At 22.4% G+C, this 23,206-nt stretch overlaps 1 protein-coding gene across 1 annotated transcript in view; it reads left to right on the top strand.

Annotated features, from left to right (window-relative positions):
- Nucleotides 1-23,206, top strand: part of LOC122501731 (calmodulin-like protein 1) — a 114,441-nt gene that overhangs the window by 78,402 nt on the left and 12,833 nt on the right. Inside the window, exon 5 of the mRNA XM_043611447.1 lies at nucleotides 21,099-21,189. Within this exon, the coding sequence (XP_043467382.1) occupies nucleotides 21,099-21,189 (91 nt within the window). The remainder of the gene's footprint in view (nucleotides 1-21,098; nucleotides 21,190-23,206) is intronic.

A 23,206-nucleotide genomic window follows, 5' to 3' on the forward strand; every position in this document is an offset into this window, starting at 1 on the left:
GCTGCGATTTCGCAGCAGAAAGTTAAACATTTGTGCTTTGGCTGATTTTCATACCCAACCTCTATTACAGCGGGAGTAAAAGAATTCTCTGTCGGTAAAAACACCACTGTCGGTAAATAAGAAAATTTCGAGTTCAATGACAATTTAACGAGTAATTGTTATCGCAATATAAAATGAGAAAAAAAATTATCAAGAAAACTTTTTATACTTTATAAATTTATTATCCACAAGCTCTGAATATTGAAATAAACGAAATCTTTTGCTGATATAATTATTTTCAAAAATTATTTTAATAAACATTAAAAACAAAAATAAAATAATTAATAATTTTGTAATTTCTTTTTTAATACGTACCAAAATGTTATTATAAAATTGTAATAATTTGAAGAAATAATGAAAGTGTTTTCATTAGAATGTTTAGAATTTTAGAAACATAGAATTAATTTTGTACCACCAGAAAAATTCTTTTGAAAATATAATATTAATTTATCTTTCACATTTTTTTTCGTGCCTGCCCCCGACCAGAAGCACTCGCTTCGCTCGTGCATCAAATGTCGGGGCAGGCGAATATTGTTTGCAAGAGAGAGACAGAGAAAAAACCAGAGCTTCACGAGTGTCCGCTAGAGGCGTTGAAGCGAGGAGCAAAAGTAAAAAAAGATGGCCGGCTGTCAAATGAAACTCGATTGCAATTTTCTTAAAAAATAAATTACCCAGCGTACTTTCGACCGCATATAAAGAAAAATAGTATACATTACACGGGCAGAAATTCGAAAGCCCTAAACTACGCGATAATGCCCTCGGCTTCGCCTCGGGCATCATTTCGCGCAGTGCAGGAATTTCGAACTTTCTGCCCTTATAATGTAATATACTATTTATATTGTTATTTAAAAGGATGATTCTTGTTTGAAATTTTTTTTTAATGTGTCTGACTAAAACGGATTTAAACTACCGAAGAAGCAAGAATAAATAAATTATGCATTTTTATTCAATAGAATTTTTTTTTAATTCATTAATTTTTATATATAAATTATTTTCCTTTTATAAATAGAATTCAATATTTTCGTATCAATTAGTGACTGACTTTTTGCTTTTGTATTAGTAAATTTAACTAATAAATAATAATTAATTAACTATTTAATAATTTAAATGTTTTTTCATTCTTTCATTCATTCACTTTTTCTGTCTCTCACACTCTGAAGTTGTCTTTTGTTTATACTTTTGTTTTTTATTAACTTTAGATAAATTTTATATCATATTATTATGTTATAATTATTTTTATTTTATAATTAATTCAAAATTGTAATGACAAATAGAAATCATAAGAATTTTTTTCACTTCTTTTCATTAAAAGACTAAAATTTTGTTTTGTCACATTGAAATTATGCAGATTTTTGTTCTTTACTTCTAGACAAATTTAGAAAATTATTAAACAACTGTGATTAAAAAATAGAAAATTTATTTATTTTGCATTATTTTTGTTTATAAATCACAATTTTTTTAACAAAATTATAATTTTGTTTATAGAAAAAGAAGAAAAATATTTGAACACTTTCTATTTTTAATCTTATTTTTGGAACTAAATTTTTCACAGGAATTAAGACATTCAAAAATTTAAAATTCAAACCTTTTTTAAATTAAACAACTTATAAAAGTATTGTTATAAAATATGAAGATATCGATTGCTCCGAGTCGAAGTCTAAGTGATCGATTTCTTCATGTTTTATAATAATTAAAGATGACCAAGTAATAAAAAAAATTAATTTATATTATAAAAATATTGTTACTGTGACATTGATAAAAATTATTTTCATCATTTTAATTCAATTATTTTTTTCTAGATTTTTAAATTATTTTTCATGACAATAATTGAATTCCTTAAAAAAAATTTTATTATTTATGAAAATAATTGAATTCCTTAAAAAAATTTTATTATTTATAAAAATAATTGAATTCCTGTGAAATTTTTATTATTTATGAAAATAATAAAATGTTTGCATATAATTTTATTAATATTTTGTTTAAATAAATGAATTCTTATTGGGAAATTTTATTAAAATAGTAGATATTGAAAATAATAGAAATTGGAATTTTTTTTGAAAATAATTGAAATTAGGGCACGAATTTTTTTTGATATTTATGAAAATAATTGAACTTTGGAGAAGAATTTTGTTATTTATAAAGATAATTGGGATTTTTACAACAATTTTTTTTAAATTTTGAACATAGTTAAATTTTATAAGAAAAATTTTATTTTTATTGAATTTTATTGAATTGAATTTTTACAATTATTTATAATTTCTCCAAAATTAAATTTTTTTTATTTTAAATTATTTTAAATTTTAAATTATTTTAAATTTTAAATTATTTTAAATTTTATTTTAAAAAAAGACAGTAAGAATTTTTGCTAGTTTTAAGTAATGTATAAGAGAGATCGCTTATATTTTTTTAGAATTGAACCGAAAAATAAAAGAAAATAAGAATATCTGCAAGGAAATTTTCTAATATTAAAAAAATATCTAGATACATTTTTCTTTTAGCTTTGATTCTAAGGAATATATAAATAAAAAAAAATAGAAATGCAATCTGATAGAATTTTTATTTTCTCTTACAGTTTCCGCTTGAATGGAAATTGAGGTCGATTTTGCGGTAAAAATTGAGCATTTTATAACGATTAAATTGAAATGTTAGTTTTTGCACATTGTTCCGTTAAATTGACATCGATTTGACATGAATGACTTTGCCAAAGTTCTTCATGTGACTTGGTTTTTTTTTTTAGATAAAAATCAAAATTTATTTATCCAATTGAAAGAGAAAAGTGAACATAGGAATTGTTACTTCGCTTTTATGTTAGTCTCTTTCTCTCACTCTGTCTCTCTAAATTCAATTGGACTTTCAAACACACAAAACTTTGCAGTTCACAAATTTACTTTATTACTGTGTAACCAGGTCGGGAGCAGCAGTTTTTAAATCTATATCATTCTGTCAATCTGTCGAAATTGTTCGATGTTTTTTTTAATACTCTTCGGAAATAACGTTTTTTCATTGTTCTTTTTAATAATTGTTAAATTTTTTTATATTTAGTAATTTTAAATATATATTTTTTTTTTAAATATATGTCATATTCTGTCAATCTGTCGAAATTGTTCAATACTTTTTTTTAAAACTCTTCGTGAATAACATTTTTCCATTCTTCTTTTTAATAATTAAATTTTTTTATATTTAGTAGTAATTAGATAGTTTTAATAATCATTTTGTTTTATTTTCTTTCTAATTTTTGTTTGTGGATATACTTTTATAGAATTAATTTGTTGTTATTATTTTATTTTTCATAATATTTTGATTTTGAATTATTTTTAATATTTTGTTAAATGAGAAATAAATATAATAATATTATAATTATAATAAAATATAAACATTTGAGAGAGAGAAAAAAATAGATTATTTTATTTTGTCGTCAATTTAACAATAAATCTACGTCTACACTATAATCAATTTAGAAAACTGAATTTCGTCGACTAGGTGACTTTAACGCCAATCAAATTGAATTGTTAGTTATTCCACAATCACTCAAATCTCACTCTCTGGGTCTTGTTTTAACTGGTCGGAGCTTTGGCTTATTTGAATAACTGAATATACGAATAGAGTTTCTCTAAACTTTGAACTATTGCTAATTGTACGTGGCTAACCGAATAGGTGACCTTACTCAACAATTCACGTTTAGGCGTTAAGCGAGAGTTCATTTAGTACTTTATTTCCCCTCCCCTTCACTCTCAACAATTCCAATCGTTTCAGTCAACAATATTTTCCCATACGATTAAATATTAACTCTCACAACTTCTTGAATAAATAAAATTTACATTTTTTATCCAATTCTAATAATAATATAATTATTAAATGTAATTATAATTTAATTATCAATAATAATTAATTAATATATAATAGCTAGTAGATTTTTTCGAAAATTAATCGAAACATCAAAAATGTCACTTACAGAATATAATATACTCATGTACAGGTAGTTTATATACAAAATATATTGAAATTATGACGCCACCACTCTCAATAATATACCCTTGGGTAAAAAAGAATGCGCCTGGGATAATTAAATTAGCATAGCACGAGAATGGATATATTGGGAATAATTTAATACCTCGAAGGCAATAAAGTTTGCAGCTTTTCAAAATTTATTGCCCATTTTAACTTTACGTTCACGCGGTAAGTAAATCGTGAATTAATTATTACCCCCAAAAACCCCGGTGAAAATTTATCTATTTATTATATAAACTGTTTACAAATTTGCATCCGCTATTATCAACAACAACAAAAAAAAACAAATACAAAACAAACTTCTAAAAATCAGAAACTGCAACACTCTGCAACTATTCGGTGACAGAAAAAACAAAAATTCTCTCGTATCTGTTTGTTCATGCTAAATTCCAGAAGCAGAGATACAAAGTTTTAAATTTATGAGACAGTTTATAGAGGAATACTCTTGGCTTGCCAAAATAGCACAGCGAAAAAAAATAGAAGAAAAAATAATATGAAGAGAAAAAATATAATTAGAAGAATTGTTTTATAATTCAAAAAGAATTTTACCTTGTAAAAATAAGGAAAAAAGGATTTTTTTTGAGAAGTTGGCCGGCGTCTGACAGAAATCGGATTTTACTACTGGAAACAGTCATTCAAAATTTTTTAAAGTAGTTACATAGGTTAGTTAGACTCATAATAATAAAATTATAAATATCGTGTAATTAAGTCTGACCAAAATTGTATTTTACTACTAAAAGCAAGAGCTTAATAGTTAATAGCATTTTTTTTTTGTTCGTGTGAAAAAATCCAAAAAACAAAAATTAATACGATTTCAATCAGACAAAACCAAATTTTGCATTTAATGCAACGTCAGACTAAAATTAATTTCATAAAAAAAATATTAAAATATCTTAAAAACGTCTGACTAAAAATATATTATACTACTGATAACATTTTTTAATAATTATGAACTGTAGTCTGACTAAAAATGTATTCTACTACTGACAAAAAATTGCAATAATTTAATGATTTGTCTGACTAAAGACGTATTTTACTACTGAAAACATAGTTCGAAATGTTGTCTGGCTAAACACGTATTTTACTACTGAAAGCATAGTTCCAAACTTTGTCTGACTAAACTGTATTTTACTACTAAAAATATATCAAAATAATTAGAAGCGTCGTCTGACTAAAATCATAGTTTACCACTGACAAAAATATTTAAATAACACAGTAAAACGCGAGGTGTTAAAATAACACCAGAACGGGTTAAAATAATCTACAACAGTTTAATCCCTCTAGGATTAAATTAACACCAGAAAGGATTAAAATAATATATTTTGGTGTTATTTTTAACTATGAATGAAATTTTACTCTAAATAAAACTCGAAAGTCAACGGTTTGTAAAAATTTAATGAATTTAGCTACTCCAGGGAGAATAGTAAGTTAGTAAGTTAGTTACTAACTTACTAACTAACTTAGTAACATAGTTACTAAATTCAATTGTGTTCAAAAATTTTAAAAAATTCTCTTTAAATTTTCAATTCTCTCTATAAATAATAAAAGTCTTGTCTGATATTCAATTATTTTACAAAATTTTTAACAAATTCTTATCAAAATTTCAATTATTTTCAAAACTTTTCTAAAATTCAATAATTTTCAATATCTACTATTTCAATAAAATTTTCCAAAAGAATTCCATTATTAAAAAAAATTTTAATAAAATTCTACACAAGCATTCAATTATTTTCATAAATAATACAATTTTTTACAGGAATTCAATTATTTACAAATTTTTTCATAAATTTTTTCGCAATAATTCAATTATTTTCATAACTAATAACATTTTTTCAGGGATTCAATTATTTTTATAAGTAATAAAATTCTTCACAAGAATTCAATTATTTTCATAAATAATAAGACTCATTGCAGAATATGAATTATTTTTAATGCAATTTTAATCGAATTCCTCGAAAAATGTAATTATTCTTAAAAATTTTATTAAAATTCGTCCAAAGAATTTAATGATTTAAAAAATTTGTTGATAACATTTTTTATGACAATTTAATTTCAAGAAACATGAAATTAATAAATTATTTATTTTTGTATTTAAATAATTTGAATTCTTGTAGAATTTACTAATAAAAATGGTTTTAAAAATGAATTTTAGTTAAAATTTTAGATTATAATTAAATATTAATAGCATTATAACGTGGATTTTTAGAAATAATTAAATTTTGAAAAAGTTTCAAACTAAAATCATTGAAATTCTTAATTTTTCATATTTTTGACAAAAAATTCTGTAGAATTAATTCTTTTTAAAAGTTTAATAGGTTTTTCATTGAAATTATTTCAAGTTTTTATTCTTCAATAGGTATATATTTAATTGCAGAATTTTAAAATAATTGAAATTTTGTAAAATTGAATTTTAGACGAATAGAAAATTCTCATAAAACTCATCGCATCGTTTCAATTATTTTTCATACAATTATAATTGAATTCCTTGAATAAAGTAATTATGTTCATGCAAGTTTTAAAAAAATTCGACAAAAAGAATTCAATTATTTGAAAATTTGTTACTAAAATTCTTTATGAGAATTTAATTTTAAGAAACATTCAATTATTTAATAAATTATTTACTTTTGCATTTAAATAATTAAATTCTTGTAGAAATTTGTAATAAGAATTGATTTTCATTTCATAAAAATGAATTTCAGTTAAAATTTTAGATTATAATTGAATATTAAAAGCAATATAGTGTGAATTTTTGGAAATAATTGAATTTTGAAATTAATTTTTTTTGAAAAAGTTTAATTGAATTTTCTTTTATATTATTTGAAGGTTTTATTTTCTAATATACATTTAATTCAAGAATTTAGGAATAATTGTAATTTCGTGAAATTGAATATTGTAAACAAATGGATTTGAAAATTGACAAAGAACTTTTTCGAAAATTATTAAAAATAATTGATATAAAGTAAAATTGTAGTTAAAAATTTTTGAAAATAATAATTGAATTGAAATAATGAAAATAATTTTGAAGAAGTATAATATTCTTATAATATAAAATAATGATTTTATTACTTGGTCATCTTTAATTATTATAAAAAATGAAGAAATCGATCACTCCGAGTCGAAGACTCGGAGTTATCGATATCTTCATGTTTTATAGTTTTAAAAAAATCTAATGAACTAAAATTTCATTCATTGTAAAAAATAAAGCCAAAATTGATTATTTTAATCTTTTTTTTTGTGTTAATTTAATCTGCAACACTTTTTATTATTTTTATTATTACCACTGACCTCTAAATTTTAGTTTACTACCGACAAAAGTATTTACTTAATTTAAACCGTCGTCTAACTGAAAATAAATGTTTACTACTAACGAAGATACTAAAATAATTGCAAATTTTTGTCTGACTAATTACTGAATTTACTATTTATAAAAGTATGAAAATAATTTTAAAGCCCGCCTGATTGTTTTTGAATTAACTACTGAGAGGAGTATTCAAATGATTGTAGGGGTCGTCTGCCTAAATTGAATTTTATTACTAAAAAAAGTATTTCAATTTTTTTAATCAAATAATTTTAATTCACGGTCTGACTAAAGCTTTATTTCACTACTGACAATCGTATCCAAATAATTCCAAGCGCCGTCTGACTAAAATTACAATTTATTACTGAAAAAGTATTAAAATAATAATTTACAGCATCGTCTAAATAAAATTGATATCACCTACTGAAAATATAAATTTTCAGTAATAAAGTAGTGAAGATTATTTTAAGTCAGACACTATAAATTCTAATAATTATCGAAAGTCTACAAATTATCACTAGGATTACAATTTTATAAAATTGAAGAAGAAGAAGAGGAGGAGAAAGAGGAAGTTTAACAAAGATAGGAATACATTTCTCCTAACTGAGAAACTACTAAATTATAATAAATTTTCAAATTTGAAATTACAATTTCACTCTAAATTCAATTACATCTTTTTTTTTGTTAAATCACACACTTTCTGAAATTACCCCCTCATTCGATTACAAAAAAAAAGAGGTATAGAGAGAGAGAGACAGGTCTGGACACTTTAAAAAAAAGGATTCTACGATAAAACAAGTTGAGCTATATAAATGAAATTTATTATCACAAAACCCCAATTCAATTTATGGTATAGCGCACAAACCAGCAGGAAGTGGATTCTTTTTAAAAAAGTCTTCAACACTCGAAAATCCTCTTTTCATTGATGGAATTGATGGTACCCCAACCAAGAGGAATAAAGGTTCCACTTAAAGTGAGAATCTCGATGAACTAAACCGAATATACACATATATATTGCTTTTTTTCATTCTTAAGAAAATTATTTTCCAGCGAGGAGAAAAATTGAGAACAAAAAAGGAATGAAGAAAGAAAGAGAAAATCAAAAAACATCTGTTTTATTTTAGTGATAGAAATAAATTGATTTTTTTGAAAAAATATATTTCAACTTTTCTTTGGGTGTTTTTAAAATTTGAAAATTCTTTGGAAAATAATATTTGCATTACGCAAAATAGATGAATAACATAATTTTATCTTCTATTCGTAATATTCCTTATATAGTTCAGATAAATCTTAAAAGAAGTTATAAGTAATTTTATTTGAAACTAAAAATTTAAATTTTCAGTAGTTTTGGTCAATATTATAGGTTCGACTGTTCTTATAATTTAAAAATCAATTTTTTTTTTAACCGCAATCATTTTTATATTTTCGCTAAATTTTAAGGTTGTAAGTAATTTTATATGACAAAATGAAATCCGTAATTTTCAGTAGTTTTGGTCAATATTTAGTCAGACAAACTTGAATTTAAAGTTAATTTTATCTTCTAAACGTAATATTTTTTATACTTTAGCTAAATTTCTCTATTTTTCCCAAAGTTGAAAAAAATAATTTTATTTTTTAATAAAATTCGTATTTTTCAGTAGTTTTAGTCAATAATCGATCAGGCAGTTTCGAATTAAAAATGTGAATTTGTCTGACAATCTTAATATTTTTTTCTGCTTTAGCTAAAGTTTGAAAATAAGTTATAAATATTATTATTTGCTAATAAAAAGTTTAATATTCAAAAGTTTTTTATTTTACAATGAAAAAATCAATTTTCAGTAGTTTTGCTAAATATTTTATCAGACAAATAAACTTTAAGTGAAATTAAATTTTATCCTCCAATCGTCATCATTTCTACTTTGGCTAAAAATGACAAAGAAGTTTTAACTAATTTTCTTTTATAATAAAAATTCACTTTTCAGTAGTTTTGGTCAATATTGGTTCAGACAGATCAGAGAGTACAAATAATTTTAAATTTAAATTGTAATATTATTTATATTTAACCCTAATTTTTAGAAACTGTATAACTAATTATACTGGATAAAAAAAATACATGTTTTTCAGCAGTTTTGGCCAGTAATCGATCAGGCAATATCAATTTAAAAACAAAATTTTATCTAGTAATCGTAATATTTTTTATACTTTAGCTAAGGTAAAAAAAAGTTAGTCAATTGCATTTGATAATAAAAAGTTTAGTTTTTAGTAGTTTTTGGTCAATATTCAGTCGGACAGTTTTTAAGTAAAAGTATTTTAACTTTCTATTGTAATATTATTTATATTTTACCCGAATTTTTAGTAATTCTAACTAATTCTATTCGAAAAAAATGCGAATTAAAAATATTAATATGTCTGACAATCTTAATATTTTTTAAACTTTAGCTAAAGTTTGGAAAAGTTACAATTATTTTTATTTGATAATAAAATATTTAGTTTTCAGTAGTTTTTTATTTTACAATGAAAAGTTTTATTTTCAGTACTTAGTTTTGGTCAATATTTAGTCGGACAGTTCTTAACTGAAATTTTAATTTTATCCTAAAATCAATATAATTTCTCTATTTTTCCGAAAGTTATAAGAAGTAATTTTAGTTCACAATGAAATTCGTAATTTTCAGTAGTTTTGGTCAATACTCGGTGAGGCAGAACATAATTGAAAATTTAATTTAATCTGTTTATTACAATACCTATTTTCTTATTCAAACTCTAGTTGAAAAAAGTTATAAATAATTCTATTCTATAACAAAAAGTTTTGTTCTCAGTAGTTTTAGCCAATAATCGATCAGGCAGTTCTGAATTAAAAATACAAATTGTTTTTGACAATCACAATATTTTTTATATTTTAGCTAAACTTTGAAAAAGTTTTAAATATTCGTATTTAGGTAATAAAAGATAACTAATTTTTTTTAATAATAAAAAGTTCAGTATTTAGGAGTTTTTTTTATTAAATTCAGTAGTTTTAGTCAATATAGTATGTCAGGCAAATTATATAAAGAAAATTAAATAAATGAAACAACTCTGTAGAATAAAATAGAATTGTCCAATTTCTTTTAAATATTAATGCATATTAATGTAATTTTTTTATTTTATAATAAAAAATTTAGTTTTCAGTAGTTATGATCAATATTTGGTCAGATAGTGCCTAATTGTAAATATAAATTTATCCTCTCAAATCGCAATAAATATTTTTGACAAAATTAAAGGAAGTTATTTACCTACTTTTTTATAACGAAATGCGCAATTTTCATTAGTTCTAGTCAATAATCGGTCAGGCAGGATTTAACTTAAGCCCGAAAAAGCACATTTAGGTACAAGTAAATATTTTTGTAAAACGTTTATTGCAAAGTTTAATAAAAAAAAATTTTTTTTTTCAATATTTTTAAAATGTTTGCTTTTTGCTAGTATTAAAAATTATCAATTCGAACAAAAATCCAGTGAAAAATAATTAAATTTCTTTCTACCGGCCATTCTTAGAAATAATTAAAATTATCAAAATAAATCACAGGATCGTAAAATTTAAAGATTTCCCGAGATATACCCACTTTAAATTAAAGAGACAATTTTCTCTCTCACTTCATTTTTTTTTGGGGGGGAAGAATTGGCCTATTTTTTAAAGGGAGAATAGCCTTCTTTTACTTGTGCATAGTCTTTTCTTTCCTTTAACGTCCGCTAAAGAGTTTAACGGGACAGCATTGGGGTCACGCGCCCCCCTTCACGTATTGTAGTTACTGAGTCGATATTTTAATCTCCGCGACCTGGCTACCGCGAGAGCTTGCAGATTGTGTCCCTGTCTCATATATAGAAAAAAAATAGAGGAAAAAAAATAAAGGAATAGGAAGAGGGAGGAGAAACGAGAAAGAGAGAGATGGCACACACAACACGAGGGTCTAAAACGACGAATGTGAATCAGCTGGAAAAAAAACGAGCACGATGAAGCGGGGGCTTTTTACATCTCGGGAAAAACGAAACGAGAAGGAAGAAGAAAAAAAAACAAAAGCTTTTTCTTTCAACGTAACGTTTTTTTCACGCCTTTTTCTTCATATAACTCCTCGAAAGGGAATTTATTAATTATTCGACGATTTCTTTTTGCCTTTTTTTTTAACTTTGTTCTAAACAATTTTTATTAAATGAAAAATTTTTTTTCTACCTTCGAGCAGGTAAAATTAAAAATCTTTAATTTTTACTCTCTGTTATATAATTTATATAGATGAGAGAAAAGAAATGAAGTATAAAATTCACGTTCTATGCAAATTTTGTAGGAAATTTTTATTTTTCGATATGAAAAAATTAAAATATTCCACATTTTTCTTGGAGAGAAAATCTAATTTAGTACTTTAATGAATAGTTTTTTTTAATGTTTGTAAAAGTTCATTAAAAATATTAGTGGAGTTAAAATAGGAGTGAAAATAATGAAAGGAAAAAACTTCTACTCTAGAAAATTTCTACTCTTTTTAAATTTATAAATAATATAAAAACAATTAAATCGAATTTATTCATTGTTTCTTATTTTTATTTATTTTTATTTATTTATATTTATTTTTCTATATTTATTCCACTTTTTAATATTTATTTAGAATAATTTCCAATTTTCAATAACTTATTGACAATTTTTTAATACTTACTGTGATTATAAAATTAATTATTATTAATTTTTCAAATCGTTTGAAAAAATAAATATTATTTCCAAACAATCTCTTGTTCGATAATAAAAGAAAAGCTAATATTATAGATACAACACAATTAGAAATATTATATTAAAAAAAAATTCTTCTCCGCGGTAATGCGGTTTGGTTGGAAAAACCACAAATAAAGTAATAATAATGTACATTTTATATTGATCTCTTTGGGAAAAATAAACACGTATAAAAATTACATTGAATTCGTGTGAATCCACAACTGGGTCAAAGTGCAAAGTAAAACCAATGTTTCTGATTCGGAATCACTGATAATGAATTTTTTTTTTGTTTTAATAAAGTTATATTGTTTAATGAAAAATTGTTTTTTGGCGTTGTTTTATTCTTTTTTATCAGCTCTAAATATATATTAGTATTTTTTTCCTTATTATAAATATGAAAATTGGAAACAATTTCTTTTTAATGTACTAATTAATTTTTTTTATTGCTCATTTATTCGTAAGTGGGTTTTTATCACTTTTTTTTATTTGCAGTTTTTTTCAAAAATAAAAAATCAAAAAATAAAAAGAGAGAAATATAAAAGCAATAAAATATGGAAAAGTTAAAACAAAATAAAATAGAGAAAAATAAATAAATAAAAATAGGAAAATAAAACAAAAAGTAGCAAAATTGAATAAAAAATAACAAAATAAAATAAAAAATAGAAAAATAGAATAAAACATAAGAACACAAAATAAAAACAGTAAAATGAAGTGAAAGGAAGAAAATTAAAAGAAAAAAAAAGAAAAATAGAAATAATAAAATAAAAAAAACAATTTAAAAAATAAAAAGAATATAATGAGAACAATTTCTATATAAATGATACTGAAATGATGAAATCTGTCTATGCCATGTTATCTTCCCTTTTTCTCTTCTCGCCCCCCCCCCCACCTTATAAATATCATAGGAATCAATTCGAAAAATTCATTCCCACGTTAGATAGCAGTGGTGTGATTTTTTTTCCTTCGCTGAAGAATTGCTTTCGAAAGCTTTGATGCATTTTTATGTACACACTACTTAATCCAGTCACGAAGAGCAAATTAAGATTATCTAACAGACAAGTGGAGACGCGATAGAAAAAAAAAATAAGATGAAAATAAAATATAAATTGCCACTTAAGGAACTATTCTCAATTTTTTACACTGGAAAAATTTATACCATTCAATTAAACTTGAATTATTCGAATTACACTGATTTGATTTGATTTGATTTATATTTTCCTAAATTTTAAGGTTGTAACTATAATTTTATTTGATAATGAAATCTTTAATCTTCAGTAGTTTTGGTCAAAATTTAATCTGACAAACTTGAATTCAAAACTAATTTTATCTTCTAAATTGTAATATTTTTTATACTTTAGCTAACGTAAAAAAGAAGTTATAACCAATTTTTCTTGATAATAAAAAGTTTACTTTTCAGTAGTTGTGGTCAATATTGAGTCAGACAATTTTTAAATTTAATAATTTTTTCTCTAAATTGTATATTGTTTATATTTTACCGAAAATTAAAAAAATCGTAACTAACTACATTATGATAATAAAATGTGCATTTATCAGTAGTTTCGGTCAATATTGGGTCAGACGATTTTTAAAGGAAAGTATAATTTTTCACATTAAATTGTATCATTCTTTTTATTTTACCGAAAATTGGAGAAATCGTAAACAATTACATTTGATAATAACTTGTGCAATTTTCAGTAGTTTTGGTCAATACTCGCTCAGACAAGTTAATTAAAAATATAATATAATATTTTAGCTTAAGTTTGAAGAAATTATAAATATTTTTAATTGTTAATATTATAAAATGTTAACTAATTTTTTTTTTAATAATAAAAAGTTTAGTTTTCAGTAGTTTTAGTCAGTATTATGTCAGACATAGAATATAAAGTAAATTAAAAAATTCAAACATAACTCAGTAGAATATATTAATTTCTTTGAAATATTGAGTGAATGCACATTTATGTAAATTTTATTGGTTGATAATAATGAATTTAGTTTTCAGTAGTTATGATCAATATGTGATCAGACAGTACTTAATTGTAAATATAAATTTATTCGCTCAAATCGCAATAATATTTATATTTAAAAAAAAGGAAATTGTAATTACTATTATTTCATAACGAAATGCGTAATCTGTCGAAATTGTTCGATGTTTTTATAAATTACTCTTCAAAAATAGCGTTTATTTATTATTTTATTTAATAATTATTTTATTTTGTTATAATTTTTTTTATCGAAATACTTTTATAGAATTATTTTTTTATAATTATTTTATTTTACTTTTTGATAATTATTTTGCGTTATTACTGATAAAATAGAATTTATCCATATATTTATTCACTATTAGTTAAAAATATTATTTCAGTACCTAATATTTATTTTTTTTAAATTTATTATGTCTGACTAAAACTGACCTAAACCACTAACTTTAATTACTACTTTGAAGTGATTTTCATGTTTTTTTTATTAAAAATCACTTTTAGGTGATTTTTCATCAGCAGTGGATAAAAATTAATTTTTACAAAATTAATTTTTTCCCTAACTTAAATATTTTTTTTTATTATTAACTGATGATTTTTGTCAATAAAAATATTTATAATTAACACTCACTCTATGAACGAGAGGAAGAAAGAAAAATATTTCATTTTTCTGACAATCTTGTCATTACTCAAGAATAATATAAAAGCTTATCATTCAGAGTTCTATTTATTTTTCCTCCTCTTCACAATACGTAATTCATGGTTGCGTAGAAGAAAATTTTTCTATAATGGCAGATTCACAGAATAATGAATTTTCCCCCTTTTCCATTGTATCTATATTGTGGAACTAGAGCTGAATAGTTGACATTCACAACATATAAGCGATAAGCATTTATTATTACCATCATCATTATCATCGTTTTCACTAATCATTATCATCATCATCATCATCGCAATGTCAATTACTGAGATTAATCAACGCCGATTGATTATAAACACTCGAATAATCTCATTAAAGCTGAGATAAATTTTCACGTTGCTCCTATTGCAAATATCAATAATTATATACTCATACATATGTATGTAAAGGGGAAATTTTTTTTATTTTTCCCTCATATGAAACTAGTGGAGAAAATTGTCTCGGAAAATTTCAAACTCGAGCAGCGGATGTGGATTTTCAGCTTTCTATTTCCGTCCCGTAAGCCGGAGGACGTTCGTGTGCTTTTTTTTTTTGTTTGCAAATAAAAAAAGAGAAAAAAAAAGAAGAAGAAGAAGAAACAGGAAGTGACTTTAGTTGTGTCAGAGTCTCTTGAAATTGACTGGACAGAAGTAGGAGTTCAAGGTACAAATCTCACACAAATAAATTGGCTACTTGATCTTCAGAGACTATTGTAAGTAGAGAAGGAGAAACAAAGAGGAGAGAGAAAGAGAAAGAGAGGGAGAGAAACAGAAAAGGTGTAAGAGAAAGAAAAAAAGAGAGAAAGAGAGAAAGAGAGAGTGAGAGAGAAAGAGAGAGGAAGAGAGAGAAAAAGAGAGAGGAAGAGAAAGACAAAAAGAGAAAAAAAGACAGAGTCTTTTTAAAGGATTGCTGGAGAATCTTGAGAAAACATTCGATAAGAAAAGAATAAGAAATTGGTTAAGTCAAATTGACCGATTTGATCTTCTCGTTGCTATTGATTTTAATTAATTTCCAATTTCCCCTTACTCCTTATAAATGCAGAACCACGACGCGATCTACCAGAAGTGGTATCAATTCCATTTTCACGATGGCAATTGATTTGAATTGTCTACTGTATATACGATTCGATGTAAATTGCGTTTGTACAATACGCAAATTTCGTTAAACGCTATTCTCGTAGTGGAAAATTTGCGAATAATTACACAATATTTACCAGCAATATTTTTATTGTATTTTTCAAAATTCCTTTCCTTTTCAAAATGGAGGGAAAATAAATTTTCCATTTTTAAAAATAGGAAAATAAATTTATTTTATTTAATTACTTTTTCTGTTATCGATTAGTAGTAAATGCCATTTTTAGTCAGACGTGATTTTTTTCTTTCTATACATTTGGATACAAAAATAAAAAGAAGATTAAAATTAAAGAATTTACGTGTGGAATTAATAAAAAGTAGCCACAGCCGATAATCAGCAGGTGATGAAAAATTATTTTTGAACGAACTTTATCTTCTGTTTTCTAACAATTTTTATTCAAATAATTTTTTAAAGCTCTCAAACTATTGCTAAAACAATTCCAATTAATATCTGGGTCATCAAAGTTAATTTAATTCCTATTTCATAAAAAGTAACCACAGCCGATAATCAGCAGAAGATGAAAAATTATTTTTTTAGCGAACTTTGTCTTCTGTTTACTAACAATTATTGCTAGTCAAGAAAATTTTTATTGTTCGCAAACTATTTCTAGAACAATTCCAATTAATATTTGGGTATTTATAATAAAAAAGTTTAATATAAGTTTAATAATAATAATAATAATAATAATAATAATAATAATAATAATAATAATAATAATAATAATAATAATAATAATAATAATAATAATAATAATAATAATAATAATAATAATAATAATAATAATAATAATAATAATAATAATAATAATAATAATAATAATAATATATATAATAATATAATATATTATTATTATAATTATAATTATAGTTAATTAAGACTTTTTGTTTTAGACTTCTTGTCCGGATACCTTTATTTTTTTAAATACAAAAAACGAAAATTTCAAAATTATTAAAAATAATTGATTTAGAGAATTAATTAATATTCAAAAAATTTAAAATTGTAATTTCTAGAAATTTTATACTTGTGGAAAATAAATAACAATAAGTATTAAAAATAATTTAACAAAATAACTTAACTATTGGAAAATTTAATTTAGAAATACTGAAAAAAATAGTTCACCGAAAAATTTTAATTAAAATTTCCTGTCAATAATTAAATTCCAGAAAATAGTTTTCAAAATTTACAATCGGAAATTTCGTCAAATTTTAATGAAATAAATTTTATACTCCTCTTAGAAATTTTAAAAAAATTTTTAAAAATATTCTTTCTTTATTTCAAAAAAAAATAAATAAAAAAGGAAAAAAATTATTGAAAAAAAAATGATTTATAATTACATTTTACAAAAATTAAATGGATAATATTGATGACTATATTAATTGAAAATTGTTAAGTAATTAATATTTGTAATATTGATGATGGTAATAATTTTTAATGATAATTATCAATATAATGTTGATTAAAATTTATATTGAATATTGAGACAGAGGGAAACGGAAGTAAGCAATAAAATGAAATAGTTTTTTTTTTATTGGGATTTGAGAGGGATTTCGGAAGTTTGACTAAGTTTTAGGGAACGATTAGAAGTTGTCAGAAGGGATATACGAGTACTGGCTTGCATAGTAATGAACACTTGACTTTCAGGAACTACGATCTTCGTTATGTGGTATTATGCAACGCCGGCTTGCATACGATTAGCCGGATCTCAGGGAGAAATTATTCGATTTGTCGTTTCAACTCCCTGACACTTTGCTACTGACAATTACTATAACTTAATCTTGTACAGTCTCTTTAATATATTCCTTATGTATAATTCGCATCCGTTGTTGCGTGACAAACTCTGTATTTGCATAACATTTTTTTTTATTAATTTTTGCAAAAAAAAAATTATGAAAGTTAAGAGATTTTTTCTTACTCTGCTTTTTTGTTTTTGATATTCATTGATATTTTCTAATTAATGATGAATTCTTTTTAAAAAAAATATTATTTTCCACATTTTTAATAAAATTCCTTCAAAACATCAATTATTTTAAAAAATTCAGATAAAATTCTTCGAAACAATTTAATTATTTTGATGAATTGTAAAATTATTCTTAAGAATGCAATTATTTTCATAAACAAGAAAATTCTTCGCAAAAATTAAAATATTTTTATTAATAATAAAATTTTACAAAGAAATTCAATTACTTTCATAAATAATAAATTTTAATAAACATAAATAAAAATAAATTTTAATATAATTTAATAGGAAACTTATTCATTACAATTAATAATAAACACGATTATTTTAAAAACTTAATAGAAATTCTTCATAGAATTCAATTAAATTCAAAATTTTCAGTAAAAATTATTTTAAAAAAACATTATTATTTTTAAGAATGTTGAAAATTGAAATAAATGCTTCAAAACAATTCAATTATTTAAAAGAATTTTAATAAAAAACTTGCCAAGAATTAAATTATTTTCAATACAATTTTAATTACATTTTCTCGAAAGAATTCAATTATTGAAAAAAATGTTGATAAAATTCTTGAAATTAATTCAATTATTTTTAAATTTTTTTTATAAATACATTACAAGAATTCAATGATTTTCAGTAAATCGACTATTTAATTATTTCTGAAAATAATTGGATTCTCGAATAGAATTTTATTAAAACTTTTTTAAATAATTAAATACTTGCGTGAAAATTTATTATTTCAACAAGGAATTAAATTTTCACAAAATTAAAAAAAATAATTGAATTTTGGAAAAGAATTTTATTAAAATTGTATTTAAAAAAATTGAATTCCTGTGAAAAATTTACTATATATTGATATTATTCAATTCTTTCGAAATATTTTTAAAAAAACGTTTAAAAAATAATTGAATTTTCCCTGGAATTGAATTAAAATTGTATTTAAAATAATTTAATTCCAGCGAAAATTTAATTATTTCTGAAAATAATTCAATTTAATCCATGCGTGAAAATTTATTATTTTAATAAAGAATTGAATTTTTGCGAATTAAAAAAAAATTATTGAATTTTTGAGAACAATTTTATTAAAATTATATTTAAAAAAAATGAATTGCTGTGAAAAATTTACTATTTATTAATATTATTGAATTTTTTCGAAGAATATTAAAAAAAATGTTTAAAAATAATTAAATTTTCCCTGGAATTCAATTAAAATTGTATTTAAAAGAATTGAATTTCAGCGAAAATTTAATTATTCCTGAAAATAATTGGATTCTTGAATAGAATTTTATTAAAATTTTTTTAAATAATTGAATCATTGCTTAAAAATTTATTATTTTAACAAAGAATTGAATTTTTGCAATTTTAGAAAAATAATTGAATTTTTGAGAAGAATTTTATTAAAATTGAATTCCTGTGAAAAATTCACTAATTATTGATATTATTGAATTTATTTGAAGAATTAAAAAAAAATTGTTTAATAATAATTGAATTTTCCATGCAATTTAATTAAAATTGTATTTAAAATAATTGAATTACAGCGAAAATTTCATTTTTTCTAAAATTAATTAAATTCTTGAATTGGATTTTATTAAAACTTTTTTAAATCATTGAATTCTTGCGTGAAAATTTATTATTTTAACAAGGAATTGAATTTTTGCAAAATTAAATAAATAATTGAATTTTTGATAAGAATTTTTTAAAATAATTGAATTCCAGCAAAAATTTCATTATTTCTAAAAATAATTAAATTTTTAAATTGGATTTTTTTATTAAAAGTTTTTTAAATAACTGAACTTCTGAGAAAATTTTAATTTTTTTTTTAAATAATTGAATTTTCTTGGATAATTTTTAGAATATTTTTTTAAATAATTGCAATTTTCGAAGATATCATTTAAAAATAGAATTTTTTTAGAAAGAAAATAAGAATAAATATCTATAGCACAAGTAGTAAAATCTACTTTTAGTCAGACATAGCTTGAATTTTTGTCAGACAGTGCTTAACAATTATTTTAATCCATTCGTCACATTTTTTTAGTAATAATAACAATTTTTTATCGGACGACTATCATTTCATAAAAAAATAAAATTAAATATAAATAAAGTGACAGAAAATTTAATTTAATTAAATTTAATGTAATTCGAATTTGAAAATTTGATTATATTTTTCGATTTTTCGAAAAATTGTTTCATTAACATTCCTTGTGCTTCAATTATTATCTAAGTGAGGCATTTTTTCGCAAGGAATTTTTCGTTTCCTTTACTGATTTTTTTCTTTTTTCTTTTTCTCTTTTGTGAGCTGGTGGGAAAGAATATTTTGCAAACATACGAGAAACGAATCCTCTTAGGATTAGATTAAAGGGCTTTTGCCCTTTTTTGCAAGTTAAATTTTGTTCGCAAACTTCACTATACTATTCCACGTATGAGAAAAACGATATTGTCGATTTTATCGGTAAGGGAAACTAAAGTTAACCCCATTCCTCCTTCTCCCTTTTAGGAAGTGAATTAACTCAAGTTAAAATGTTCTTATACACACACATAATGGTTCATAATTTCAGAAGCTGGAAATTAATTTTCACCTGCTGTAAAATTGATTTCTAAAGTTAAAATCATCTTTCCCACAAGTTTTCCCAGTTAAACGGTTTCACTTTGATATAAATTTAAAGTTTCACCAGCAGTAGCATGGAAATTTATATTTTCTTTTGAAATTCATTTTTTCAATATGCATAAATAATTTTGTTTCGAAAATTTCAGTTTGGAACAATTTTTAAAATTATTATTTTCTAAAAAATTAATTCCTTGGTGAAATAAAATTTTCTCTCGACAGAAAGAAGACCCCGATAATATTTTTTTTCATTCAAATACCAATCATAGGGAATAATTACAAAAAAAAAATATTTTTTCTCCTTAAATAAACGATACTTGAGATTACTTTTTCTTAATTTAAAAAAAAAATTGTAATAGAAAATTAAAAGCGAATGAAAAAATCGTCTCTTTAGGAAATTCTCAAATTGTCTTCTTTTTTTCTCAATCAACATATATATGTAGGCGAAAGATTCCCAAGTTGAAATTACGACGATTAATTGCTCTCCCCTCTTCATTTCGTATATAGTACAGTACTTTTGAATTCAAATCTCTCAGCTGAATAATTACAAAAGATTATTCGCCACGATCAGATTGCACAGTACGTCGTCGATTCATTAAACTGAAGCCCCGTAAGCAATTATAGTGTGAGAAATTACAAGAATTTCACCAATATATAGTTTTAACCGAACTTCCATTTTATTTTATATATGTTTCAGGTGTTTGACAAACATAATCGAGGATACATTACAGCATCCGATCTACGAGCTGTTCTACAATGTTTAGGCGAGGATCTCTCCGAAGAAGAAAGTCAGTAAATATTAAAATTAAAAATTATTTTTTTGTTTTTACTAAATAGTAAAATTTTTTTCTGAAAATTAATTAATGGCTTATTTTAAGTTAACGTTAAAAATTATTTTATTATTTATTAATAACACAATAAATCGTGAGGTATTAAAAATTGTTGCAGATTAAATTAACACCAAAAAAGATTAAAATAATCAATTTTGGTGTTATTTTTTACAATGAATGAAATTTTAGTTCATTAAATTTTTTATAACTATAAAACATGATGATATCGATAACTCCGAGTCTTCGACTCGGAGTGATCGATTTCTTCATGTTTTATAATAATTAACGATGATCAAGTAATAAAATCATTATTTTATATTATTAGAATATTATACTTCTTCAAAATTATTTTCATTATTTCAATTCAATTATTATATTCAAAAATTTTTAACTACAATTTTACTTTATATCAATTATTTTTAATAATTTTCGAAAAAGTTCTTTGGTAATTTTCAAATCCGTTTACAAAATTCAATTTCACGAAATTTCAATTATTTCTAAATTCTTTAATTAAATGCATATTAGAAAATAAAACCTTCAAATAATATAAAAGAAAATTCAATTAAACTTTTTCAAAAAAAATTAATTTCAAAATTCAATTATTTCTAAAAATTCATGCTATGTTGCTTTTAATATTCAATTATTATCTAAAATTTTAACTGAACTTCATTTTTATGAAATGAAAATCAATTTTTATTAAAAAATTCTATACAAGAATTTAATTATTTAAATAGAAAAGTAAATAATTTATTGAATAATTGAATGTTTCTCAAAATTCAATTCTCATAAAGAATTTTTTCAACAAATTTTTAAATAATTGAATTCTTTTGTCGAATTTTATTAAAACTTGCATGAACATAATTACTTTTTTCAAGGAATTCAATTAAAATTGTATGAAAAATAATTGAAACTCTACGATCAGTTTTATTATTAGTAAAAATAATTGAATCCTTAAGAAGAATTTTATTACTCTTGAAAATAATTGAATTTCTGCAATAATTTGAAACTTCTCTAAAATTCAATTTTTTTCTAGTGTTTTTAACTAAAATTCTTCAATAAATCCATTATTTTTTATAATTTTTAAAAAAGTACTTGGAGAATGTTCAAATTCTTTCGTTTACAATTCAAATTTACAAAATTTCAATTATTCAGAAATTCTGCAATTAAATATATATTGAAAAATAAAAACTTAAAATAATTTTAATAAAAATCCTATTAAACTTTTAAAAAGAATTAATTCTACAGAATTTTTTGTCAAAAATATGAAAAAATTAAGAATTTCAATGATTTTAGTTTGAAACTTTTTCAAAATTTAAATATCTCTAAAAATTCACGTTATAATGCTTTTAATATTTAATTTTAATCTAAAATTGTAACTGAAATTCATTTTTAAAACAATTTTTATTAGTAAATTCTACGAGAATTCAATTATTTAAATACAAAAATAAATAATTTATTAATTTCATGTTTCTTGAAATTAAATTGTCATAAAAAATGTTATCAACAAATTTTTTAAATTATTAAATTCTTTGGACGAATTTTAATAAAATTTTTAAGAATAATTACATTTTTCGAGGAATTTGATTGAAATTGCATTAAAAATAGTTGATATTCTGCAATGAGTTTTATTATTTATGAAAATAATTGAATTCTTGTGAAGAATTTTATTACTTATAAAAATAATTGATTCCCTGAAAAAATGTTATTATTTATGAAAATAATTGAATTATTGCGAAGAAATTTATAAAAAAAAATTTGTAAATAATTCAATTCCTGTAAAAATTTTTATTATTTATCAAAATAATTGAATGTTTGCGTAGAATTTTATTCAAATTTTTTTTAATAATGGAATTCGTTTGAAAAATTTTATTGAAATAGTAGTAGATATTGAAAATCATTGAATTTTAGAAAACTTTTGAAAATAATTGAAATTTTGACAAGAATTTGATTAAAATTTTGTAAAATAATTGAATAT

This window comes from Leptopilina heterotoma, unplaced genomic scaffold, assembly GCF_015476425.1.
Source record: "Leptopilina heterotoma isolate Lh14 unplaced genomic scaffold, ASM1547642v1 Lhet_105, whole genome shotgun sequence".
NCBI classification, from domain to species: domain Eukaryota; kingdom Metazoa; phylum Arthropoda; class Insecta; order Hymenoptera; family Figitidae; genus Leptopilina; species Leptopilina heterotoma.